Here is a 27,632-nt window from a genome sequence, read left to right on the forward strand (position 1 = left end):
TTTTTTTCATAAACCCTTGTTATTTTTTACATTCAGCTTCACTCTATTTAATTTTCTGACTTCTGCTTTCTGTGGTGGTGTTATGGTTGAATTACACATTTAGTGTTACAGATACAAAATGAACTGAAACCCTGAATAAGTTTCATGCGTGTTTATGAGGTTTTTTCCCTTTTTAATTTTATGTTGCAGGTATGCCATCAAAAATAAAAAAGAAATGTAATTTGCAAGATTTTAATGCTTGTAAAGTACTTGTGCTTAACATTATTGCGAAATGCTGAGAGTATATTATATTTACTGTCAGTATATTACATTTAATGGAGGTTAAGTATTTTTGTGCTTTTAAACAATCAGTTGAATGAACACATTTTGATGCCTTCATTTTATGAATCTGTTCAGAAATTAAGGTATGTGCTCTGTTCGACTCTGAAACGTGTGTTCACTGCCAAATATTACTAGGAATAAAAAGATGTTTTTAAGGTGTTCTTCAGGAGATCTTGGTTGGTGTTGAACTGTGTGTGGGCTACTGATGCATGGATTTGTGATGGTCAAGTCACTTTTGGTCCTTAGAAGCTGGAGTAAATTGGTGGTCCTGCCACTTTGGGAGGGCAGCAGTGGTGTTGCAGAAAAGGCTCAGTTTAGGCCATGCTGGATGCATTTCTGCTCCTGGTCTCCAAGTTGTGTGAATGCACCTACAGCATGTCAGTATATCACAGTCAGAGAGTCAACTTCAATTCTGTTGATATTCCTCTGCTCAGTTGATTTCCATTGGTGAGCATCACTTATGGAAATGCTGTATGGAGTGTCTTATTGGCTGTTGGATCTCTAGCTCTGAATTCTGCAAAACTGCAGTTTGGTCTCTCAGGTGCTGCAGCCACCTCTGCATGGTGGTGTAGTCTGCAAGGGTGCAAAGTGGCAGCTTTCTGTAGAATGCCAGCTGAGGAGGAAGTAACTTGAAAGGAGATAATTAACATAAATGAAGATATCAGACACTGGCAGACACTGACAGGACTGGGAATCACATCCCAGTCTCTGAGCTCCCTTCTTGCCTCTCATCTCTCAGAGCTTTCAGATCTATCAGTTACAATTATTACTTAATTATATTAAAACCCCAACAAAAAAAAACCCCACATAAATAGTGAGCAATACTTTATTAGTAAAGCATTTTATTTTAAAGACTGTATTTAAAGGATATATTCATTGTCCTAAATCCCTGGGCATGTATTATTATTTGCTGTTAATCCCGATTATGTCTCAAAAATGGAATGATATTTTTTTTTTAGGGAAGAAATCTAACAACAGGAGAGCTTGGATTCTTCCCAAGTGATGCAGTAAAACCAAGCCCATGTGTAAGTACAATTATTTATGTCTGTTTGCCACCTTAAAGAAAAAACTGCCTAGTTCATTAGTTCATCAAGATTAATCTTACCTTACAAAAATAATACTGTTTCTAGTTCCTTGGTGCTTTCATGGTGGTTTCAGTATTGCTTAAAGTAGAGTGTTCTAATACTTTTGGTTATTGGATGTAAGTAGGACATGTCAAAGAAAGAAGTTTGATAAGCAGATTTAACTTCTGGGAATATTAACAAATTGAACTGTCTGAAGAGTTTCCAGAGTGTAGATCAAATACATTTTATGTGAAAGTGCACTTTCTTCCTTCCCCAGCAGGAAGGTGAGAGTGCTGTGGCTCTAATCTATTCCCCAGTCACTTTGGGTTAGAGAGAGGGATTACAGCCTTAGTAGTTGGTTTAAAAATTGTAAAACTAATATAAAACTTGGAATTCGGACTGCTTGATAAATTTTCTTTTTTTCTTTAGGTTCTTACCTGTATTTCACACAAGAATCCTTCTTAATCTAGAAAAGTTTGTGAAAGTAATAACAAAAATAACTCTATAATATTGACTTATTAATAGAATTGCTTTTGTTGCAGCAATCAAGATATGCCACTTCAATGGCATTTATAAGCTGGTGCATTTTGATATGTCTTTGGGGCTTAGGTGCCTTAGTCTCCAGAACAAGCATGCATGAGAGCCTAGAGAGCATAATTATGGTAAAATACAATTAGACATTTTTAATATCCTATATTTCCAGGATTTTGTTTGAAGAGGAACACACAGACTATTTGTAGGTACAAGTTGTGTTAGATTGGGTGAGAGATCAAATCTGAAATAAAGATGAAATTGTTCTGTGAATTTAGCATTCATCCCTCCACCCTTTGGTTATTGTTAAATTTGTGAATTTCCCACCCCTTGCTTATTTTTCAAGGGTGGATTTCTCATTCCATGGTGTCACTGTCTGTGACCCCGTCAGTCATTGTGTGGTGTCATTGACTGCAACTGTAGCAGCATTTTTAGGAATCACTTTAAAAGCGCTGGCAGTGAAATATATGAAGTTAGGCAAAATGCTGCTGGGGTGTTGTGGAGGTAATGGTAAAGCTTTAAAAATTTAAAATACACTATTTAGAGGAGTATTGAAAATAACACAGTTTTACAGAATGAATAAATACTATTCATGAAATGTTACCAGCTGGTGTCGTGATCAGAACAAAAAGATAAATTGATGCTTCACCACTGTTAACTTGGAAGGATGAAATATAAACATCTTATTATGATAAATGGTGCAGTTAAAGATACTGAAACATCAATTGGGTTTTAAACATGCTATAACTTTTACTGTTATTATTAAGTCTTACAGTCTTTACAACCATCTGATATAAAAATGCCCAGAAACAGCATAAAATCCATATATCAGAAGCCTTTAGGAATGAATATTGAATGAAAAACTGCTGAGCTCCAGAATATCTATATTCCAGACTTTTCACAGATGTACCTATAAACAATTTTTTCCCTTTAAAATAAGTAGTATATGTCAGCAGACATTTTATGCACTTTATGAGTAATATCTGTTTCTTCCTAGCTTTCCTCCATTTTTCTAATTTCTGTAGAGGCATTAGATACCTAGCAAAGTATGAGCCAAGAGCTCTGGAAAAACATTTGATTTTATCCTTCTTTATGCCAATGAACACCAATTGTTATATGAATATATTTGTCCATTCAAAATTTACAAAAGCAACTACTCATCTATCATTTAACTGCTCTGGTGGATGGACTTAAGCCATCTTTAAATTTTTATATCCTTTTATCCTTTCCGGTTTATTAGCACTACTCGAAAAATTTGAAATATTTAAGAATATCTTGCAGCATGTAAAAACTTTGTAATTTTTGAAATTGTGGACTTGAAATGTATAATTTGGTTGATCCATTAAAACATTTCTCTTAGGAATTGTTTGTCAGGAGATTCATAATCTGTTAACTTTTTGCCAGGTCTCCCCATTAGAAACAGAGCTGCCTGAGTAGCACTTTTTCTCTCTCAAGAACTAGACTACTGTTAATACCTGTTTAGATTTACTGCTACACAAGCCAAACACATGAGTCTGGTTTTATCACAGAGAGCTTTAATGTGTTCCACACTTAAGTTTACTTCAAGGTTAAGTCTAGAGACCTGATAGAGAACCTGGTTGATACCTGGAGGTCAAGATAGTGGGAGTTGTAATTGATTACAATTTCAATCAATTTGGGTTTATAGGCCTTTATAATAATATTTTCCTGACTTGGTATGTTTTTGGAACATTCATTGATTTTACTTGAAGAAAAAAAACAAAACATGTTTGCTTACCTAAGAATATGTGACCTTAAGTTATAAGTGTGTGAGATTTATGTTAACCTTTCACTAGAATCCATTTTTCTGCATTGTGCATTTTCATACACAGTTGTTCAGAAGAGTAGGGTCATACTGGGTTATCACACACTAATGGGAGATGATCAAGATGAAATGCTGATTTTCATAGGAATTGCTATACTGTGCGTCTTGTGCATGAATAAACATTATGCATATGTTTGTGTACATATAACATCCATTTTGCCAGCTGATTGCAGTTTACTTAATTTTTAAATTTAATTTCAGAATCAAATTACATGCTTTACAGTACAACAGTTAGCCAAGTCCCAAAGGAATGAATGATGTCATACAATATAAGTTATGGAAACTCCTCAGGTCTCTCTGAAGATTACAGACCATATTTTCAAGTAGACAGTCTTAAGGCCACACAGTCCTGAATACATGAAATTAATTTTATATATTACTGTGACTTGGTTGCATATTTTAGTGATTGTTTTCTACAATACAGAGCATTGAGCTATTTTGTGTATGAAATTTGAATACAGGCACTGTCAGAAAATCTTTGAACCTTTCTGTGAAGTAAAAATACTCAAAACAAACTGTCACAGAAAAAAAGAGCTTAAAATATTCTGTACTACTTTCAGAATGATCTGGAATATTTGTCCTTCTTTATAAATTCCTTTAAAGAAAATAGATTTGTAGACAAATTAGATCACCAGAATGGTGATAGTTAAATCTATCTAATTTCTCGTTTCTAGAAAAGAATCTTGATCCTCATTCTCTATCTTTTGATATCCTAGGTTCCTAAGCCAGTAGACTACTCTTCACAGCTGTGGTAAGTGTCTTGTCTTACAAGAATTGCTGAAAGAAGCAGTCACAGAAAGCAACTGTGTTTGCTACTATCTAAATTCTATTGGTTTAACCTTTCTAGGCTTCAGAAGAAGACATTTGTATAATGGTTTGGGAAAGCAATACCATGTGTTGCCTGAAAGCATTTCTGATATAATAAAGTGCTTAATGATTTTGATGTTTTGTTTACAAGTCTGTGGCTGTACAGTCTTAGCCCCAGACATCTGAAATAGAACAATGAGAGATTATTATAATATGAAGCATGGAAGTATATGTTACATGTTGAGTGAATAAAGGAAGGAATAATGTTAAATACATATTGTAGCCTGAGTAATTGTGCATTTCCTTAAAAAACTCCACTAACATTGAAGTTGTAGAGATATAAGTGGTTTAGGGGGTGTCTGTGGTGGGGTGCAAGGTTGATGGTTGGACTAGATGGATCTTGAAGGTATCTTCCAACCTTGATGACTCTGTGAAAAAGGTGGTGTATCAAAACTGCAACCACTGCTGCTCTGGGGTTTATGAAGTGTGTGAACTCTTTCCCACAACTCAGAAAAGACATGGTGACTCTGAGAGAGCAGAGTAAGCATCACTTGTGTTCTTTCACTGGTTTTATGCTTTGTCATTTAGACAGGAGTTCTGACTTCCTCTTAACTTGCCAAAAGTGAAATTAGGATCACATCTAAACAAATACTGATTTTTCATAAGCCAAGTAAAATATTTATTATTTATAATTGGTCCTTTGAATTAATTTCTAACACTTGGTCTATTTATAATTTTTTTAGAAGAAAACATATTACTGGCATTAGTCTTTATATTATTCGGATTTTTAATAAATAACTACTTTTTAACTTAAACCTCCTTTCTAATTGGTCATGATATATTGGTGTGAAATTTTACATAGTGGTGGTCTGTGGTGGTGACAGCCTTTGTAAAATGGTAAGATAAGCATAATTTCCCTGGAAGCTAGGTCACTTTCCCAATTAACAGTTTAACCTCTGATTTTGCAAATGAGCGTCTGCTGACAGCCTCTCATGATGTCCTATGCAAACCACAAGGCAGAGCAAGGACACAAATCTGCTTATGCAGCCAGGCTGCACAATCAGTGATTATTTGTCTTAGCTTTCAACACTTAGCATCAGCTTTTTCAAATTTGGATGTTTTTGGCTGATTTATGTTTTTTTTTCCCTCTGGAAGTTGGGTATACCCATTGCACTTCAACCTTTAGAGGTTATGCATAATAATGAAATAAAATCAAATAAAATGCTTCCTTGTGTAAGTACCAAATTTTCAAATAGGTCTTTTGTTGACCTGATCTACCTCTGGTGGGTGACTCTCCATTCTGTTTCAATAAATATCCCTAGAACTCAGGGAGATTCAAAGGTTCTGGAGCACTGTTGTATTGTTTCACTTGCAGCAAATGATTCAGTTGGTTTTATGAACTTTTCAAGCCAGTAGTCATTCAGCTAATGCTTGGGTTGGAGCACTTTCCGTAGCAGATACTGTGTTCAACATGCATATAATTACTTTTCTAATTAAGAATTTCACAACTCGCAGTTGTTTAATGTTTTATTCTTCATTCAGAACTCTGGAAGTTGCAACAGATCTATTTTTGGTCCCCGTGATATGTAGAAAATTTTCACTCTCTGTTGCATGTTTAATAGACCTCTGGAGCTTTGAAAAAAATAATAGGCAATTTTTATTTTCCTTGTTACAGGTTTGCAGGAGCAATGGAAAGATTGCAAGCAGAAAGTGAACTAATTAACAGAGTAAATAGCACTTACCTGGTGCGGCACAGGACCAAAGAGTCAGGAGAATATGCAATTAGTATTAAGTAAGTGAAAGTGGAATAAAAACTACTCAAGAAAGTTTTCTTGTTCTCATTTTTGTCTAGATAGTATTTGAAATAAATACACAAAATAAATTGCTGTTGCCATTATATAATTATATGCATCCTTTAAGAGAGTCAATATAGGAAAACTGAAGTTGCCATCAAAAAATACCCAGGATTTATAGGAGAAAAGAAGCAATGGTTTTATAACGCTGATGTAGCAAACTGGGGGTACAAAAATAATGGTTGAGTATGTTGGAAAAGAGTAAGCATTGTTTGCAGTGCAGTCTGATCTGTTTCATTGACTTCGGTGAGAACTCAAAGCCCTTTGCATCTCAGACTATTCAGTAAAATGTGGTTTATACATTTTGTGGGTGCAAATGATTTTTTGCTTTCATGTAGTTTATCAATATGAATATAAAAGTAGGAACTACATGGGAATTCCCAGTTAAAATAAGCAGTTACCTGTGCCTTTTTTTCTGACTACAGATTACTTCTTTAGCTGTACTTTAATAAATATAGTTGGTTGATTAGATGTCAACTTTGTTTTGGCACAGATATACATTTTGTCTTAAGAATTTATGTGTGTGGTGTTCTTGGGGCATGCCCTCAGGTAGTTATTGATTGTGTCTGATTAAAACCACATTTATATTCATAAGTTATTCATTGCCCACAGGTACAATAACGAAGTGAAACACATCAAGATTTTAACAAGAGATGGCTTTTTTCACATTGCAGAAAATAGAAAATTTAAAAATTTAATGGTAAGCATTGATGAGCTTTTTAACAGTGTTAGATTTTCTTTGTAGCTGTTTCTGTTAGGGAAAGCTACTTTGGTGTGTGAAATTCCAGAAAACTATGAGAATGAAAGATTTGAATTGTGTCTGCTCCTGCTAATAGGATAATTTTTTATATTTATGGTTTTAGCTCTAAGTGATGATTTTATGTGCTTAAAACTATGTATTTATTGTTAGGACTGGACTGTGTCCATTGTAGTGAAGTAGAAGAGAGGAGGAGTTTGAACCCATTAGAATTAGGCTGGAAAGGAGAATTTGGTGTCTTTGAAGTCTTGATTTTTAGGAATCAGTTGGATTAAAATGATGCAGCAACCTTCCTGCATGCATACTCAAGTATGTGGAAATGCTAACTAAAAATGAGGGATAATACAAAACAAGAGCAGGGAGAAGCTTTAAAACCAGGAAGCCTTAGAAATTATTTTAATTTAACCACTGATACTCTGTAAAACACGAGCATCCTAGAAGTAGGGAGAGATTAAATGATAATCTATAAGTGCTCATTAGAACAGGAAGAAAATAAATTTCTTGATGAAGAATGCACCAAGCTGTTTTTGCACTCTTATCTTAATTTCACACTTATAAGCCAGTGAACTGTTTAGTTTTAAGGCTGGGGACCCTGAGATCTTTTAATTGTTGAGATCTTTTCATTGTTTAGCAGCAGAAATTATGGTCCTGCTCACATACACAAGGAGATGGCTGCTTAGTCTGTGAATGCTACAAATGATTCATAGGAAACTGATCTTGGCAAAGCACAGCAGCTGGAGTCCCATGCTGCCAGGTGTCTTCTTATGGCAGTAATGCAGTTTAATGCACTGGTGCAGGTTTCAAAGTAGAGCAGAAGTATAAATAAAGAACAAAGTTGGGTGAAAAATGAGAAAAAAGAATGTGCATTGCATCACAGAATTGAGAGGATGGAAGAAGTTTCTAGTATAGGGACCCCACTGCTACCAACTTAGCCTTGCTAACATTCAAGTTGGAAAGAATTATTTTCTAACACAGAATTCTGCCCTTGAGAGTTGAATACACAACTGGTAGTGTGGTGTTTGTATGTGCTATGGAACTGCTGCTTTGTACTGGGTAGATGAAAGAGAAAAAGTAACTGGAAAAAAAGAGGAACAAAAGTAGTCCGAGTAGAAGTGGGAGCAGAAGAGAGACAAAGGCAGCATCCATGGAAACGTTAAGTGGTGATCTGCAGTGACACAGTGTTTTGTCCTGCTTTGGAGGAAAAAAAAAGTAGAAAAGCTCTTTTGTCTACTTTCCATAGTACATTTGAAGAACTTTCAGCAGAGTAATTAAAATGTGCTGAGTGTGTAAAGCAGGGTGCAGTGAAAGGTCAGTTTGGCTGCTGCTGTGGATCAGGGTAATGTGACAGCTCCTGAGGAGCCCCATCCATGCTGGCACAGAGTGCTTACCTTACTCATCTGTTTGTAAGCTTGCTGCTGTGATTTCTGCAATTCATGTTTCAGAGGCCAGTTGTCAGTCAACTGCTTTCATCGAAGAATGGAATAAAAACCTAATCTTTAAAAGTAACTGAATCTGTGACATGAAGTGAATTTTCCTTTTTCCTCAGTTTAAACCCATTTAACTTATTTTGCCAACAACTGTCTGTTTGGAATTCTAATTACTTTTACCAAACAACACAGTTCTTACAGACTTACACTGTGCAAAAAGATAACAAAAGTTTCATACTGATTATTTTCCATTTATCCAGATATCCTACTTTGAATGCTACTTACAATCACACACAGCATTGCCTTGGAAATTTGAATGTCTGAATATTCAGTGATGATATGGGAGTAAATTTCGTTGCAGACATTCTAGTTAGTGTGATGTGCTGATATCAAACAGCAAAGCCCAATGAGTTCTTAGTATTAGTGATGTAGGCTATTATAGGCTAATAATAATAATTTGGTAGCTTTTTGTGGTGCTGTTTTTTTTTTTTTTTTTGTTTTGTTTTGTTTTTTTGTTTGCTTGTTTTTTCTTTTCTTGGGGATTTTTTCCAAGAAGGAAGAATCTCCTAATTTTGACCTTAGCTTGGCTTGGTCAACTGATTTTGCAAATCTAAATATAAGTAAGTGGAATGGAGTGAAGGGTTTACAGTAAATACTTGCTTTGTGCTTGCATTTCTGAAGGGTGAAATCCCACATTTGAATGGATCAATTGAAGTACATTTGCTTTGAATTGTCTGGTCACTTTTAATCCTGTTCTAGCTCTGTGTACAAACTATGTGATATTGACATTTCTAGGGCTAATTCAAATGTAACAGACAATGGCAGGGGTTGAAGATTTCAGAAGAATAGCATGAGCTGACAGAATTTTGATGGGTGTTGCCTTCTTTAGAGTAGGAATTTGAGTAGCTTATCTTCTTGGTTACATCAACTATTTCAGCTATACTTTTATATTTACATTTATGAATTTTTGCATATATATGTGTGTAAAATATTCTTGTGTGTAGCTGTGAATGCTTATATAGATGCACACACAGAGAGATGATGAAATTTTTGGATTGGGTACAAGGAGAATGTGAAATGCTGGATTTTTTCAGTCAGTGTGCACTGTCTGACACCCCCCAAGCCTGCCCTGCCTTGGAAGTTTTACATCATCTGAGTATCTGCACATTAAGTTGCTGTTAACTTATAAGCCATGTGCTTTATTTCAGATCTGTGTACTTACAAATACATTTGTAAATAAACATAATTTATCATTACAAAAGAGATTTGAAAAAACAGAGACATTTATTGTTCCATCCTTAGCAAGAAGCTGACCTTGCCTTTTATCTGACTCCAGAAAAGCAAAGACATCCTCAGCCTGACCTAAAGGAGCAGCAAATTCTGACTGATTTTTGGGGTGCCTTTTTTGTTTATTTTGTTTTAATTTCTTTTAAGTGGGAACATGAAAGCTGTCAGTTTTTAGGGTACTTTATATTTTAAAAAATAAGCATGTTCTATGGGTTCTATTATAAAATAAGGCTACTTGCATAATTAAACTGTCATTGGCTAGAATGCTGAATAGTATGGGATTTCAGTTTCCAATGAAAGTGTTTTTCCTTTCTGAAAGGAACTCATAGAATACTACAAGCACCACTCTCTCAAAGAAGGTTTTCGAAGTTTGGATACTACTCTTCAATTTCCATACAAAGAATCTGAAAACTCAGTGGGACAGAGGAGTAACAGAACAGGTGGCAATGGTGAGGATTATAAATTTTTGTATATTACTGTTTGTCACATATATACAAGATACTTAGAGCATCTTCATCTTCCATTTTTGACATATAACCAATTACTATGGCAATGCTTTTAGCTAGGATATTTTGAAGCTAAGCAGATTCAGATCTGCCAGGAGATTTATAAACATGTCTAGCAAGCTTGTCTTGCTGCCAAACTTAAAAACTCCCCAATATTCAAAAAATCTATTAGACATGCTGGTGAGAGATTAAACTGCATCTTGCCTAGTTTCTTAAGAAATTTGCATATGTGCAGCCACAAGTGTTGATGTCTGTGACAATTTCTAATCCTTAAAAGGGGATTTAAATAAATCAGTCTTGAATCATAGTCCTATGAAGTAGCATCTCAGTAATACCAAAGAATTGTGTCAAAAAAATTAGATTTACTATATTCTAATTATGTTTTGCATGTTTTTTAACATGGAAATATGTTAATATTGTATGTATGTATAACATATCTAATGTTTATTAGAGTTCCCTTACTAAGCTTCTGAAAGTTAATGAACTATTATGTAAATAGGAGTTAAAAAGTTGTGAAGTTTAGAAATAAACTGAGAAGGTTTGCAATGCATATCCTGTCCTTTATTTAAGCTATTACAGTTTAAGTGGAAGTTAGCATGATTTTTAGGACATGGGCAGGTTCAGTGTTAATGGTAAAACCTACCACATGGCTGGCCTCTGGAAAATATTAATGTTTCTGTCAAAGAGCAATTAATAGATTTGCAGTCATTGGCTGCATCTTTGTACTGTAACAGATAATAAGAGGAAGACAAAAATTTATGGGGATTTTAACAATTTGAAGGCTGCTGTAACAGCCTAAAAGGTCCAGTCTAGTCTCTGTGATGATGATGGTGGTTTTGTTATATTCATTTGCTGTGTTTGTGAGTTTTGTTTACTTGCTTGCCTCAGTTCCATAACATTACTGTAACTTTAGAGGTAATTAAAGTGAAGATAATTTAGGACAAGGGATTGTAAGAAACCACTGTATCTCTGGGCATTTCATTTAGTGTCTCTACCTCCCAATTTATCATCTTTCCATTTCTGTTCTCCCTCACTGCTTCCCAGGACTTGTGTCTGTTGTCTCCTCCGTGCTGTTCATGTCCATTCCTGGTGGATTTCTCTGCCCTGTCCTTTCCTGTCCCTTTAGCTCCTGGTCTCCCTGTGCTTCTCTCTTCCTCTTGCCATCTCTTGTGCTTTCCTTACCCCTTGCCTCTGCACAGCACTGAGGCTTTAATTGTTGAAAGGACATGTCCTGCTTGATTTACTTTGTATTTGTTTGAGTTATTATTGACCGTGAGCAGACCCAGATTGTTTTCTGTTTCTTAGGCCAGTTAGAATCTTTCTATACTGTCCACCAACTTCTTACTCTGCAAGGGCCCAATCATTTCCTACTTTACAGGATACAAGATTTATGGTACATCCTCATTAACTTCAGTCATCATACAAAAGAAAACCTCTTCTTTTACAAGATCTTTTAGGCAGTATGTGGGAGAGCAAGAGAAATGACTGAGGGATGCTCTCATTTTAGTCAAGGTGATGAGGAAATGCATCTCTGCTACAGTAACTATCAGCCCTTTGGTGCTACAAACTGTGCTGGTGGAAACTGCAGGTCTTCTCTTGACCAAACTGACCTGAAAAACCTTTCAATTCCCCAAGTCCTCATGTAAAGTCTAATAGATTTCCATAATTCTGCTGCTTTATCCAGCTTGACCCTGAATTACACTTCCTTTAATGGACTGGACAGTAAAGTGTGTCCCCATCAGTGTGGTGATTTCTTTGTTTCTTTTCTTGTTTGTTTTGTTTTGTTTGTTCAACCAAAATGTCCATGATGAACAATCCATCCATGGATCACTCTGCTTGGTTTTTAAGCTGTCTTGTTCATTGTACCAGGCTAATGTGAGAAAAGCCTTACATCTAGGCTGTGCTGGGCTGAATTTACAAAGAATTTGGGATGCTTTAGGCTGCTTTAGGTTTGGTTTAGTAGGGGAAGCAAATAAGTCATGTGGGGCAGCACTTGGACATGGAGTTTACTCACAACCCTCACTGAGGACCACCACACAGCTGATTTTCTTCTCTCTTCCCACATAATCCAAGTGCAATAAAAACAATTGTTGGAAGGAAGCCAGACAAAGTAGCTGAAGAGAGGGAGGGCACTTTCCCATATTTTTTCAATTTTGCAACTACTCAGCATGGGGCTGAAGCTAGTGAATGCAATGGGCTTTGACAGTTTGAAGCTGATTTAAAGAAGGATTTGAGTTTAACACAGTATTTTTCTCTATACTATTCACATACTTAGATTTTTTAATGAAGCTATCTTTTGAAAAGACATCAGCTTTTTGTTTTCAAAACTGCTGATCTTTAGGATATATAACTGACAGAATAAGTGGGAAAAGTATTTCTAAAAAACATTAGTAGAACCACCTCAGACTTTGACAGTTATATCATTTTCTGCTGCTAAGGTCTTTGAGCTGCTGTGAAATTGAATGGCAATACTGAACTGACTTCTCAGAAAAGAGTGAGAAAGGAGTATGGTAATTTTTTTTTAATATTTGTTATGTTTTCATTTACCCATATGGGAAAAGAAAAACAACTGGTATTTCATTTAACTTGTAATTTCTGATAGGAATCAAAATAAGTCACCTTGTAACTTCTTAAATTTTCAGGGAATTTGATTGTTGATTCAGCATCTTCTTGATTTTTTGAATAATTTTCTAGAATAAAGATCTCTGTTTTAGTGGTATAGTTATTTTGGCTTTCCAGTTTTTGGCTTCCCACTTGGGTTAAAGCTTTGCTTTTTAGTCTCCTTGTCTTGCAGAAGTCACCTGTGTTGTGCTCATATTCATTGTACACTTTTAATGTGGTTGTAAATGCTGTCAGATGTTTACTTTTGCCAATATAGAAGTTCAAGTTAATTGGAAGATTTTTTGATAAATGGTATATTCTTTCATCTTAATTTTTCAGTCTTAGGCTTTTCTAGACACACACAGTATGATCAGTTTTGTTTTGCTACAGAGAAAAATACTAATTCTTACATTAGATTACAGGAATGATCAACCAGTTAATGAAATAAAGGCAAAAAGGAAAGAAGAGTGGACATTACTCTGTGGAGTAGAATAATGGCACTTTATTCTGATTTGCTGATGCAGTGCACAATCATACTGAGAAATTTGAATCTTTATGAAATTTAGATTTTAAAGTAACCTAAATCATGAAGCCAAGTCCTACTTGAGTGATATTTTTCTTGACAATTAACTAGGAGTAGGTGTGTGACATCCTACTTATGCTTGATGCATTAACTAAATGCATTAACATGTAAAGGTATCTATTAGTAAAGTAAAATAAAAGTATCATCCCAACCCTTGGGGAATCAAAATAATTCAGCTTTTCTGCTTAGAAGCCAACACCAACACCCTATCATCAAAACAGATCAGTTATCTGTAGAAATCTAGTAGGATTTCCTTGCCTTCACAGGTTTACTTGTCCAGAATTTAACACATAAAACCAAACCTCCAGCTATATGAGAGAGAAAAATCAGGATAAAGTCTGCTCAGCTAAGGATCAGCCCCCCCTATATGGCACCTAACATGGGTGTGTTCCTGTGGGTTGCTGTTGCACTCTGCCATTGTGCTTTTGGAGGAATAAAGGCAGGTATTTGCCTCTAAGAATGGGCACTTCTTTTCAGTCTGGTGGCCCTTTTGGTTTGTGTAGCACAATTCCCCACAGAGCTGTCACTTGGGGTTACTGTCTCCAGGATAAAGGAGCCCCTCATGTGTGCCAGATAGTCCATTCAATGTTAGAGGTGGAGAAAGTGTCATCATTGTGAAGGATCAGAAGAGTTTCCAGAGTGTAAGAGGCCCTGGAGCATGGTTTTCTTATCCTATGAGACACTAACCTAAAGTGCTGTCGGTGTTGTGGATTTTTTTTTTAAATTTCTAAACCCAAGGTTTATGAATATTAAAATACAGTGCCAGTCCTGTTTATTTTATTTCTGCTTGTAGTTTCCTTGTCACAAATGTATCTATTGTCATCCAGGTAAGATGCACATAACTGTACCATTACCTTCACCATGGATTCTTGCACAAAATTTTTCTAATCATCATTCCTGCAAGTACCATTTTGGAGCAAAATTATTGTGTTTCATGGTTAGTCAGAAGAATAAATTCAGAGAAGTAGCTGTAAGTGATAAATATAAACCTGCTACTTTTTGAAGGAAAATTCTTGCTCAGTAATTACAGATATTATTAGCTATAATTTAGAGGCTGCATTATCATTTATCCTGTTGAGATGGATGTACCTTTCTAAGTCACAGCTGGGAGCAAAGATCTCAACTTTATTAGACATGCATACTATATATCTTTATTGCCTCTTTAAAAAAGGGACAAAATGTGAGAGCAGATCAATATTCACTTGAAGCAATTATAATTAATTTCATCTAATTTTTGCATTTAAAAATCGCCTCTAGTTTTGTTGACAATGGAGCAAGATCACCTGTGGCTTTCACTCAGGGAAGCTGCTATAGGGGCTTAGGATGAGGTGCTGGATCTGCCTAGGCCTAGCTTAGGCAAGCTTAATGAGCAGTACTGTTTGGGCTTTAGAGGATGTAGATGGCTGTGGAATTCCCATTGATGTTGATGATTAACAGGGCAGAATTCATGCTTTTTTTCCATGCCATAATATGGTGTTGACTCCAGGTCAACTTAAAGTATATCCTAATTAAGGGCACGTGACTAGTGTTTCTGGGCTCAAGAGCATTTATGTATGCATGAGTTCTTGATTTTGTAATGGTAAGAAGTGGGGCACACAAAGAATTAAAAAAACCTTTTGTTAAATCTGAAAATATTTGCAAGAGGCTACAATTACAATTTGCTTCTCTAAAATCCTAAATGGGTGACTTCTTCCTACTTTACTCTTTGAAAAATGCAATTGTTTAAAATTAAATCACAGAGCCAAATTTTTTAGTTATTACAGTCAATTTCCTTGCAGACATCCTTAGTAGGGAACCTTAGTTTCCTTATTATCAGTGAATTATATAGTTAAAAAACTATTATTTAAATCTTATGCCAATATTTCAATGTTCTTTTGCTTTTCTCTTTTTCTCTTTTTTTTCCTCTAAGCCCCTTCTTTGTTCTGTGGGTTTTCTTTTGTAACTCCTCCAGACTACAGCTTTGTTCCCCCTTCCTCCACTCCTTTCTGGTCAGGTACTGCTTTACTGCTTTTATATTTCTTCTAAATTTACTTCTGTTGTTTCTGTGTGCAGCAAGTGAGGGAAGGGACGAATCTAATACTTCAGCTCTTCTCTGACTCCAGAAATGGATTTATTACTTGTTATTCTTGGAGTGTAACAAAAGTCAAACTCTCAAACTTTTAAATTATTACTGCTTATTGCAATAAGCAGTTTGAATAGGTGTTGCAAAGCTCAGTAGTTGCAGCAGATTCCATCACCACTTGACTGTTAATTTACTATGCAGTTGACACCTATGAGCTATATATTTTTAATGTATTTGTTCAAATGCACAAACATGGAAGTCTTACTGCTTGTTGGTAAATAATAAATTCGTCCCATCCCTGCAGCAAATCATACTGCAGTAGCATCTTAGAATACAGTAGTTGTTTTTTTTAATAGAGAATGCTTTCGTTAAATTCTGCATTAGCATTGTTAATTAATTTTGCCCATCTGTTTTCTAAATATTGTTTTCTTTATTTCCATTTAACCATCTTTGGCTTTAATAGATGCAATCATTCCAAACTAAGAAGTTGCATAAGAATGCTAAAAGTAGTGCCATTGGTAGCCTCAGTCAGTGCATCAGTATGAGTATGATTTGCTCTGTCTCTAAGATCTGGTCTGCAAAGAGGTGAACTGCATTGCTGGACAATTTAAGAAGAATTTTGCCAGTAGAAAGGTGAATGCCCTTGAGGAGCACGGAGCTGCTGATGTGGAGAACTCAGCATTTGCTCCCGTTCCACTGGCCTGCCTTTGTGTGCAGGGGTGGAGGACACTGCCTGGGCTGTGCAGAGCAGGATTTAGGCTGGCTTTTGCTCTAGGGAAGAAAGGTGTCCTGCATCACACATGCAGATGGAGTCACATGATCTCAGTGGGCAGTGTGTTATACACCTGCCCCACAAAAGTTGTCTGAATTATTTAGTACTCTGGGAAGGATTCTTGGGGCTTTCCAGATTCTTGAGGGGAAAAGAGCATAAGTGGCAGCTCAGTAGTAGAATGGCTACTGCACTCACTTGTGCTGAGAGCATCTCTGATGACCCCTCTCTTGATTCACCCCAGGGATTTCAGTCTCCATGTCTTAGACTACACTTGGATGCTTTGCCTCTCAGTTGTTTCTTCCATTTCTATGCCCTTATCTATGGATATTTTTGGGGCACATACTTCCTTTCAGTAGTCACAACAATACTGAGAATCCAAGCTAGAAAGCATTTGCTTTTATAAATGGACACCTCTGTAGAAAAGATGAGTAGAAAGCCATTTTGGTGGAGGTGTTTGCCCTGTGGTGACAGTGCTCAGCTGAACCCCCTGAATGACTCATCTGATTTGAAACAACATGAAAGAGTTAAGTTTTAGCTCTTTGCTCAAGGTAAATGCTGTGAGCTTTTGGCCTTTTGGGCTGGGATAGAAGAGGAGATCTTGCATTCAATTGCCTAGTACTTGACTGTAGATTCCATTCTTAGTGAAACTGGTATCTCTTCCATGGGAACAAAATTATGAAGTGGCCTACAGTGATGGAAAGATCAATCAAGACTCAGTTACTTTAACTCTATGACACATTCCCATGTATTCCCACACGTGGCTCCAGTCAATTATAACAACATTCCCTTTTTTCATATGAAAAACTGCTGTATCAGAGAATTCAATAATAACTATAACACTAGGTATCAATTCAATGTCTTGCATATCACAATATGCCAGTTTAAGTATTTTGTTACACAAATGCAAAATATTAAAGGAAAACATTGATCTGCAGTGCTTAATTAAGCTTATCTACCCATTACATTCTGAGTGCTAAGCTGCATTGCTTCATGTGTTTGTAGTAAACCTTCTTTATAAAAACAGCCCAATAATTTGACTACATTAAAAGACCAAATACTTATTTAATGGTATTACAAATATTTTTTTCAAAAGTATCTTCAGAGCTGGCTTAGTTGCTGATATGGAAGCTAGTAACACAGGAGAGGGTTAAGCTGACTGCTGAGCACTACTGAAGGTGCTGCCTGTGCCTGGATAACAGCACTGAGATTTGGTGAAACAGTAAATGTACAAGTAAAGGTACATGGCTTCAAGGAGCATGGAAACTGATACACAGGAGGAGCCCTCAGGGCAATGGCTGCAGATTTATGAGGAGGCCAGAGCACAAGGAGAGAGAAACAACTCCTCACAGCTTTAATAACACTGCAGTGACCTTCATGGAGTTCAAGCACGTGAGTTAGACCAGCCTGCTGTGATCACAGGGAACCTTGTTGTTTGCACCCCAGATGCATCATCAGTGGCTCAAACTAGTATTAAAATTCATTTTCAGCACATCTATTTCACTGTTAATGTCCAACATATTCCAGTGTAAATCAAAGCTCATTACAGCTCCTGTAGTTATCATTTTCTGTTTGCAGAAGGAAAGGCTGGATTCAGTAGAAGCATGTTCTCACTCACACATGCTTTTTATTCACCGCCTTTGGATTTCTTGCTCTATTTCCAGTTAGTTCTCTGAGTACCTCACTTCTATTACACAAGGTTTATTTATTATTGCTTTCTCAACAGTTTATTTTCTTTTTTAACACTTTCTCTTCCCCCCCTCTTTAATTTCTCATTCACATTGATCCACCTGTTGGGCCCTTTCCTTCCACTGATCTATGCTGTTAATCCCATTCTCTCTGCATTCTTCCTGTAGCTATCCTCTTTCTGTCCTTCATTCAGTGTTCCTTCTCTGTCCCATCTGTACAGGTGTCCTTTCCATGCGTTGACTTCCCTCACGTTTTATTTATCCTGGGACAGCACTAATTGGGAATTCAGGGTTGAGAGTCCCTACTCAAGTTGTTTTTGTGACTGTGTCAGCAGAGAAATATGGTTAATATTTTTTTTTGAAAATTAACACTGTCACTTTTCCTGTATTCCATCACTCATCTGACTTCCTTTTATATATTTCCTATCATGAGCTTCACTTTTATTTGAAAATATGGATCTTGGATTCTAAATTAATCTAAATTCTGCTACTTTCTGCCTCAAGACTTTGAAGATAGATGGTTTTGATTTCTCTTGCTTCTTTATCCTTTTCTTCTCTGCTTTGTGACTTGAAAAAGACTTAAAAGTTCTCCTTTCCCCCAGATGTGCTCCTCTTTCTTCTTTATCCTGATTTTCCTTGCTGTTTTCCATTTTTATTATTCCTCTGTGCAGTTCTACCCTTCTTAGTTCTTTTCTTCCCCATTTTCTCAAATTTGTTCATCTTTGCTTCCTGTAATTTTTCCTTGCCCCTTTATTCTAGAATCTGAAATTATACCCTGCTCCCCAGAATCATTCCTTGCATCCTGCAATGCTTCTCCAAATCTGCCAGTGATATTGCTGCACACCTGTGAATGGTTACTGACCCTGCAATCAATAACTGCACTTTTTCTTTCTTTCTTTCTCCAAAACAATTGGTGCCCATGATGTGCTCTTTCCCTGTAAAATTGATTACTGTAATGCTGTTAAGGTATAGGACATTACCAGGATCTAAACAAGTAGCATCTACATCTCACTGGCTAATAGGGGAAAAAAATAATTTTTGAACTTTGATGTGCTTAATATGTCACCTAGATTTTTGCAACATCAATATAAGCAATAAATTGAGAGGTTGATTCTCTGCTGTATGGCATCTTTTGCATAATTTATCAAGTGTCTGATAAGTGTACCCTACATAAGCAGTCAGGAATGTTAGACTAAACTTTAGTGATGTGATGTAAACTAGGCCATTATCTGTTGTCAAAACTGTTTTTTTCAGCATTCTGAGTATTTTAAATGTAGTATTCCTTGTTAGTTTAAAATAATTTGCATTTTCTCTTTAAGCTGAAAGTATTTGAACATATAATAATTTTCAGATATTTAATACTATTTTGTATCTATAATCCAGTGCAGTCAGAAGAAAACTTAAAACGCAAGCAGAACTGAAACTGTTAAGATTTCTCAGCTAAGTTGCCACGTTTTGGGTTCCTGATTTAAATTAAAGGCAACTGGATATGAATTCTTAGTATTACATTGTTGAGGGCATTGCCAAACTAGAATTTTAAAAGCATTTCCTAATGAAGATTGGGCATTTCTAACAAATGTGAATGGGCTCTGAGGAGATATGATTCTATGTACATGATATCAAGTTATCCATTATGATCATATGAATTCTTCTGAAATCTTTTCAAAGGAAGCTTGCCTGTGCTCCTGAACTCCTCTTAGAGTGATTTACATTGGAAAACAGTGACATTAATGGGAAAAAAGGCTGAAAAATGCTGTGGCCAAGTAATCCAACTACAAAATGCCATGGAGTTGTAGATGTTCTTTCTAAAATGCTCAAGTCAAAGGTCTTCTGTTAGGCCATGCCCACTCTCATCTCATTGTCCTCACACTAAAATCATTGAGGATTTCTTTTGCAAGTTCGAGCATTCTACATCAGTGTTGGAAGCATAATTTCCTATAGAACTATTTAGAAAAAGGAACTGGTTTTTGAAGTGAGGCTTTTTGAACCTTTGCTTTTTAAAAGTCTTTAACAGCTTTTTATTGTTTAAAATGTCTGGGCTTTACATTGGCAAAATTCTTCTATACTGAAAACTTTAAAGTGTTAATTTCACTGAGCCTTAATTTTATAGAAAAAATTCATTGATGATTTACAGAAAAAACTTCTGAAAAGAGTAGGTTTACATCAATCAATATTAATGCAGATTGTGACAAATGATCCATGGAAATTTCCTGTAGAAAGTCTGTACCTTTTTGCTCATGCTGATGTTAGCTTCCAGTTTTAAGTGCATTAATATTTAACTTGGGAGCTGTTTTTTGAAAGAACAGCACCTTATTCTGTTTGTTTTGCTTCATTAGAGGTCTAAAGTTAAATCAACTGTAAATGCTAATAATTCTTTTGGAAAGAAATTAGTGACCTGTAAAATATGTTGATGCATATAACTGGCAGCAAGTTTTATTATGAAGCACAAGAATAAAATAATTGCAAATGTATTTAGCAATACCAGGATTGGGAATATTTTATTTATGGCTCATCTAGTTTGATTTTTCTTCTAAAAATAAAGAGGACTATTCAAAAAAATCACAAAAAATCCCTTCAGCTGTTAGACCATTCACCTATATTTAAATCTTCTTGATCTTTGTAGTGCAGATGTTTTGCGTATAATGAATGTCAGCGTATGTTATTGTGAAACTCTTGTTTTATATTTTACAGTATTTCTATGAACAATAGTTTCATTTAACCAACCCTAATAATTTCACCATCTGCTTCCTTTCAGTGCTGAGCCCAAAGGTGATAGGCATTGCCATAGCCAGGTATGACTTCTGTGCACGAGACATGCGAGAGCTGTCCTTACTGAAAGGGGATGTTGTCAAAATTTATACCAAGATGAGTGCCAATGGCTGGTGGAGAGGTGAAGTAAATGGAAGGGTAAGACGATTTTTTTTTCGTTTCTTTTTTCTTTCTGCCTTCACTGACAGTGATTTTGTTTAAAAAAAGAAAAAATGTCTTCCTACATTGTGTGTATTTAAATTCACAAGATGGAACATGTTCTCATCTTTGTTTCATAAGGGCGAGGCAGAGCTCATGCCAGGTAGCTTTCCCAGCATATAAATTATTGGCTATTTAATGTGACCTACCAGGTTGAGTATTTGGGCAAGGTTATATGGTTGGAAAATAACCAGAATTAATAGCTCTGCTACAGTTGACCTTTCTTGAAGTGTTTTGCACACAGATATTTGGGGTCAGGTTCCTGGTGCTTTGCAACTCTGTTTACCACAGAATGATTTCCCACATCTTTCTTCCAGACTACAATGCATGGAATCAGCCACCTTTTTATAGAAGGCTGCTGCTTTGATCTCCATGAATGTGGCCCAGATGAAGTGACATATTTAGCAGGGATTTTTATGAACTCACTTAACACCCTGCTCTGAGACTTGGAAGTGAAGTTTCAGTTTTGACCTATAAAAGGTTTACTGTTTCAGTCTTAGTTTACTGCCTTATAATGCAGATTAGTCAGAAGTATTTGAGACTGCTGTTTCCATGTCTAAAGTGCTGAGATGCAGGGTCAAGGAGTGTGAGGTGGAAGAATGTAAATTGTCTGGAAGCTGGAAATGATAGTTGCAAGTGCAGTTAGAGTGAATGTCCAGACTTACTGCTTTATGCATTTTTTATTGTGTACGTGAGCTTGGTTATGTTAAATGGTTAAGCTTATTAAATAGTCAATTAGACCAGAAGAAATAGGGATGCAGAAGAAATACCCATCGTGCTATATATATTTTACATGTGAAGAAAGCTGAATAACTCATTGTAATGCAGCTGCCCACATTTTAAAGGATGCCCTGTTACATGCTAGCATTCCTTTGTAACTTTCATAGCCTGGACTTGACATAATAAACTCACCTCTGGAGATATTTTATCAAGGTAGTCTAAAGATTTTTGCAGTCATCCCTTCCAGTCATGCTCTAGGTTTGGTTTGGATTTCTTTCATGAATGTTAAATTGACTTTAGGTATAAGAAAGTCTGAAGAAACCTAAAGCAAATACATGAAATAAGAAATATTTGACATTGCATCACTGTGTGTCTTGCATAAACCTTATTTGGCACAACATTAATTTCAGAATGTAGATAATTTTATAACTTCTGAAGTGCAGGGCACTAGACTGCTGTCTAATTGTGTCATTTGTGCAGCACCTGTATTGGTGGCAGTGGAATTCAACTCCATGTAAAGCAATCAGATCAGTCAGTGTTCCTTTATAAGAGGATTCACTGGACCTGGGTGGAGTCTGTTAAAAGTTTAACTCCTCATTTAAAAAATAGCAGTATCCTGCCTGTAGTAAAATTACTACCACTCTTGGCATTTTTCTGAGCTTTTAGACTTCCAATCTGGGCAAATGTGTTTTAGATTTTTTGGGGGAGGAAGTGACATAGAGGGTGTTGATCTCCAAATTTTCATATCTGCGAATTATTGTTATATCATCTGTTATTATTTTTCTTTCTGTGTCAGGTCAGCCAAGTTTATCTTTGCAATCTTATTAATGTATTTACTGAACAGACACATCCCTGTTGTGCCTAGCTCAGCCATTAAAAAAAACCCCAAACCTTTGTGCATCTCATGTATTATTTTGTTCTGCTTTCCTCCTTTTTAGGTGGGCTGGTTTCCATCAACTTATGTTGAAGAGGACGAATGAATTAAAAACTATCCTCTGCTGACCAGCAGTTTCAGGGATTATAAAAATTTATATCTTCACTATGTTATTAGTCTTGTTAAGTATTTAAACAGCAACGTTTTTGTCTGTCTGAAACTTCCAGTCTTAATGTTGGGATTTATACAGAAGTTTGGGCTGACAGATTATTACCTTACCCAGAGCTGTGCAAGAAACAAGCTGCCAGTTTTCCATCACTGGGGATCAGTACAAAGTCCAACCTCACTTTCCCAGAAGATCTCTGGAAAATGAAATTCTTTGTTCCTTTTCATTTCACCCTGTACTACACCATGAGTACTAACAATGGCTGAATATTTAACATTTCTCTTCTAGCTAACATCTGTGATGGTACAAGGAGATGAAGGCTTATTATTCCTTATCACTGCATGCAGAAAACAGATTTCAATCATTCCAGTGGGCATAAAGTATAGTCTGTAGACTTGTCTTGAGACATCAAACTGCTTATCAACTTACAAACCATTTTACACTCACAAAAACATTCTGAAGGAAATATGTAGTAAATATGAATAGCATTCATGCATATGTAATTACTTAACTGGCTACTTTGAGGTCCTGCCTAAATCTAACAGTCTGTTTAAAGGCATTCTAAAAAGGTGTAGTGATGTGGTATTGCTTTAAAAACATTCACAAAGTGGAATTGTGTGATCCTTTTATTGTCATCTCAAGCCTTTTTATGCGAGGTGTTTCCATTTAAGCATCTGACAATAAAAGTGCAGCTGGGGGATAGTCATGACGAGTTGAAAGTTTTCAGCAATAACATTAAATAAATATTGCAGACTTACTCTGAGGGAGAAAATACTAATGCAAGATGATATCATTTCTCAAGAACAGAAGTGTTTATCTTCTTGATTGATTTGGATGAACTTTGATGCTTTCAACTTAGTACTGTCTTTTCCTAGTTAGACAGGAGTATGTATCACTTTTTGTGAATGCAAATGGAACTTGCAAACTTCTTTCTGCCCTTTCCTTTCTTATTGCCTGGGATGTTAATGGCAGTTCAGTGAGGGAGTTGTCTTGTTGCAGTGTTTTCAACATTCCCACATGTGTCAAGGTTAGCCAGCATGAAAGATCAGGCCTTGTAAAGTGGTGTCCACTGCTTGGTGAGGCAGTGTTTAATGTAATTATGAAGAGGCAGAAATGTAGTTCTAAACTAAAATAAATGTGGGTGGCATCTTCAAATGTGCAATTTTAAATATTTAAATAATGTCACACCTGGCTTGAAAACAAAAGAAAATCAAGCTCTTAAATGAAATTAATTCATTCTATCCCACATCCTCTCTTTTGCATTTGCCTGTCCTCTTTTCCTGATGGCATCTTACAATTAGTGTCCACTGACACTGCAGAATTTAACAATTCAGTGTTTTCCCACTCTACAAGCAACATAATCTCCACTATTTGTCCACAGAGCAAAATGTCCTAGTATGTATTTGGGTTTCTCTTTGGCTGCCCCCAGGATTCTTTGCTTCTTCTGGCCTTTCCTGGCCATCAAGAAGAATCAAGCACAACACAGAAAAGTCACAAAATCCCCATTCATCTTTGCAACCATCTTACCTATCTGCTACACCTGGCAGGCAGTGCTGTGTGACCAAGGGAAAGAGAGGAGCTTCTCCTTAGAAACTTGACTTGAGAGATTCAGCCTTGCAGATGAATATCTGCTGATGCTCTAACCTTTCAAGGATTTACCTCAAAATTATGTAAACTGTGATTGTGTTGAGTACATTACTTGATGGAAAAATTGAGAGCATTTGTAAATATGTAGATGATGCATAAAAATTTTGTAAATTATGTGTACAGCAGTGTAGGCTAGAGTATGCAGTCTTTGATCATGTTTTGCCATGCAGTTTGATTGTCTATTGTGAGCTTAATCCTATATTCCTTAAGCAGACAAAGATGATTCTTTCCCAGTTTTGCCTGTTTAAGGGGTAGAAGAATAGGCTCTAGGTCTGTGAAGTGCTATACTGTCATGTAGTTCTGAGAAGAGGCAGTTAAATTCAGTATGAGTTGAAAAATATATCAGTCATTTTCAACAGCTTGGGTTTAGAATAATTTCGAGTATTCTCTCCATCTTAAAAGTGTTGTAAAGCTTCTGAGCAATTCCTGAGTCCAGTAGTCATCCTTTGAGAAGAATGAAAGCCATAGGCAAACTTTACTTTTGTGGTGTGAATCTACATATCATTGTCTGTGTTTAATGCCCTGTATTGATTGAGTTAATGCTGCATCTTAAACTATATTTTGAGTACCAAAGACTTCCTTAATATTCTGGAGCGTCTCTTTCATGTGCTGCTTTTGCCTGTATGGAGTTGTTTTTTGTCATGCAATAATGGAGTTACAATACTTTAATTTGTACTATTTTGTAAATATGTTAAATATAATAAACTGGTTAATTTTTTTTGTTTAATGATGTGTCAAAATATGTAGTTTGCTACTGTGAAGGTTGTGCTTCATTTGTCTCACCACCTTCTCATTGCGAGAAGTTGATAATGGTTTGTTTTGGTCTCCAAGATTTATAAAATCCTTTTTTTTAGCTGTAAAACTGAGTTGTCAATGTAAGTGGGATAGTATAGATTTCCCTGAGAACTTTTTTTTGTCAGGATAATACACCTTGTGCCACATCCAGGAAGGTGCTGAGACTTTTTTGTTTTGTGGTTTTTTTTTTTTTTTTTGGTTTTTTTTTTTTTTTTAATTTATTGTTACATTTTAGCTTTAGAGAATCAGTCATATGTTATTGATTTTTGTCTGTCAGAGATGATAGTTGTAGTTTTTTTGATTGAAAAGAAGTTGTGCCTAAAAAGTGTAATGTGTAACTTTTCACAGCAACATCTTTTCCACCTTCTTTTTCCTTCCTCTCTCATATGTGAATTAACATATAAATTCAGGCTGAATTGAGCTCAAGTCTGAAAATACAGTCTGTGTCTGATTTCATGGGCTACTTGATAACCTTTTTGTGATGTTGCCCATTCATGTATTTTTTACAATGTAACATTCATTATTAATGTGTTTATAAAAATATTTCTGGACAGGTGAATTAATTCAGCAAGGACAGCGACGGTTCAGTTGCAGTGTTGTTTTTTTTGTGTCCCTTTCATTTTTCAGTAACAGAGATTTTCTTGCAGAACTGCCCTTCTAACAGATAATTATTAAACCTAATGAGGCATTTACACATCTCTGCAGATGTAAGGCATAATTTTCCTGTCACCCATGAACATATCACATAACGAAAAGTCACACCTAATGTGGGATGCAAAAATGTCTCCCAATTAAATGCTCTTGTTAAGAGTATCACACTTGGTCACAGACATTCTCCTTCCTCTTGTATGTGAGATGTGTCCTCTGATGGGTGAGAAATTGAGAAAGCACTGTAATTGGGGCATAAGAACCACTTGTGGCTGTGTTCTCTGTAGTTCTTTTCCATTGCAAGGCTTGGAAGCTTGAAAAAATCTGTCTCGACAATGAAAATTATGCCAACCAGGATTCCTTTCCCCTTTGCCTCACAGGCAAGCTTGAGATGCTTTGTGAAGAACAGGACAATTCTTGAGGTTTTAGCTATTTATAAAGATGAGACAGAGGTACATCTAGAAAGAGGTGATGCTTGTTTATAAAAAATACCCAGCATCAGACCCAGGTTTTGTTCTGTTGACTTTAATGTTCTGTTCAAAAATATTTGTTTCTATTAATTTTGTCTCCTTGCTGGAAACTGGGCTGCTGAGAGCTTTGCATTACTATTTTGTCTGACATTCAAGTTGTTCTCTTCAGAGCACTGCTTATTTCATTTGAGTGACAGGGGAAGCACTCCCTCCTCTCCATTTTATTGCTGAGCATGGTATTATATGACAATTTCTTTGGTTAGTTTGGGTCATCTTCTTCTTTGTGTGAACTTCTGTTCACTGGGGAGCATGGCAGAGAGTTAGAGAAGGCTTGATGCAGTGCAGGGCTGCCCACCAAGAGCTGAGCCCTCAGTTGTTGCCAGCAGTGTTTTTGCTGCAGATGTAAAACAGGCTGCAAGAGCTGGGTGGTGGCAGCCAGCACTGTCTGGGGTGGGGAACACCCAGTGCAGGCATGAAGGGAAGGGAGTGCCGGGGATGCTCTGTGTGTGTGTGTAATGCTCAGTCCTGTCCCAAGCTGCTACGAGAAGCAGGAGCCAAGCTCTGGAACATGCTGTGGAATTTCTGCTCTTTCCTCCATGTCCACTCTATGGAGGAGGGGTAGTTGTGAGTAATTAAGCTTCCTGAAGCTGTGAGATGAGATGTTAATCATATCCACTTTCTCACAAAATGCTGAAATGTGTGATGCATATATAATTAGTGAGAAGAAATATAGAAAGGATTAAGCTTCAGAAATTGACTGCAGAAGGGTGATTCATTGCATTATCTTAGCAACTTCCTTCTGAAGAACAAAGAGCCGTTTGTTTTTATAGCAAATGAAATTTGGGTTTCTAATTTAGTTTTATAATTCCTGATCTGCTGTAGTGTATTCTGCCCATTCATTATGAGGATCTCTGCTGCTTACATGACTGTGAAGTTAGATTTTATTTAATAAGCCTCCTGGAATATTTAAGTTATTGGTGATTTTTTTCTGGTTTCCAATTTTCTACTTGATAAATCTGCTTTTTGGAAAATATGTGAGTTCATTATAAAATGTTGCAATATGACCTTAAGTAAACTTACAGGTACAAAAAATGGCAGCTTTGGAGGTGGCTGTTTACCAAGGGGTATCAAGCTGGTTTGCTTCTTTCAGAACTGGTTTATTTTAATATTGATAGCATAATAGATGGCTTTTGCAAGAACAGAAATACAGAAGACCAGAAAAAAAGAAGTAAAAAGTTGATACCAC

The 27,632-nt window shown here is 36.2% G+C and overlaps 1 protein-coding gene across 1 annotated transcript in view; it reads left to right on the forward strand.

Annotated features, from left to right (window-relative positions):
• The window catches only part of VAV3 (vav guanine nucleotide exchange factor 3), a 138,772-nt gene extending 113,456 nt beyond the window's left edge, over positions 1 to 25,316 (forward strand). Inside the window, exons 21-27 of the mRNA XM_056497388.1 lie at positions 1,281 to 1,346; positions 4,476 to 4,510; positions 6,242 to 6,358; positions 7,032 to 7,119; positions 10,210 to 10,339; positions 20,855 to 21,006; positions 22,725 to 25,316. Coding sequence (XP_056353363.1) covers positions 1,281 to 1,346; positions 4,476 to 4,510; positions 6,242 to 6,358; positions 7,032 to 7,119; positions 10,210 to 10,339; positions 20,855 to 21,006; positions 22,725 to 22,766 — 630 coding nt within the window. The 3' untranslated portion in view covers positions 22,767 to 25,316. The remainder of the gene's footprint in view (positions 1 to 1,280; positions 1,347 to 4,475; positions 4,511 to 6,241; positions 6,359 to 7,031; positions 7,120 to 10,209; positions 10,340 to 20,854; positions 21,007 to 22,724) is intronic.
• Positions 25,317 to 27,632: the final 2,316 nt, after the last annotated feature.

This window comes from Oenanthe melanoleuca, chromosome 8, assembly GCF_029582105.1.
Source record: "Oenanthe melanoleuca isolate GR-GAL-2019-014 chromosome 8, OMel1.0, whole genome shotgun sequence".
NCBI classification, from domain to species: domain Eukaryota; kingdom Metazoa; phylum Chordata; class Aves; order Passeriformes; family Muscicapidae; genus Oenanthe; species Oenanthe melanoleuca.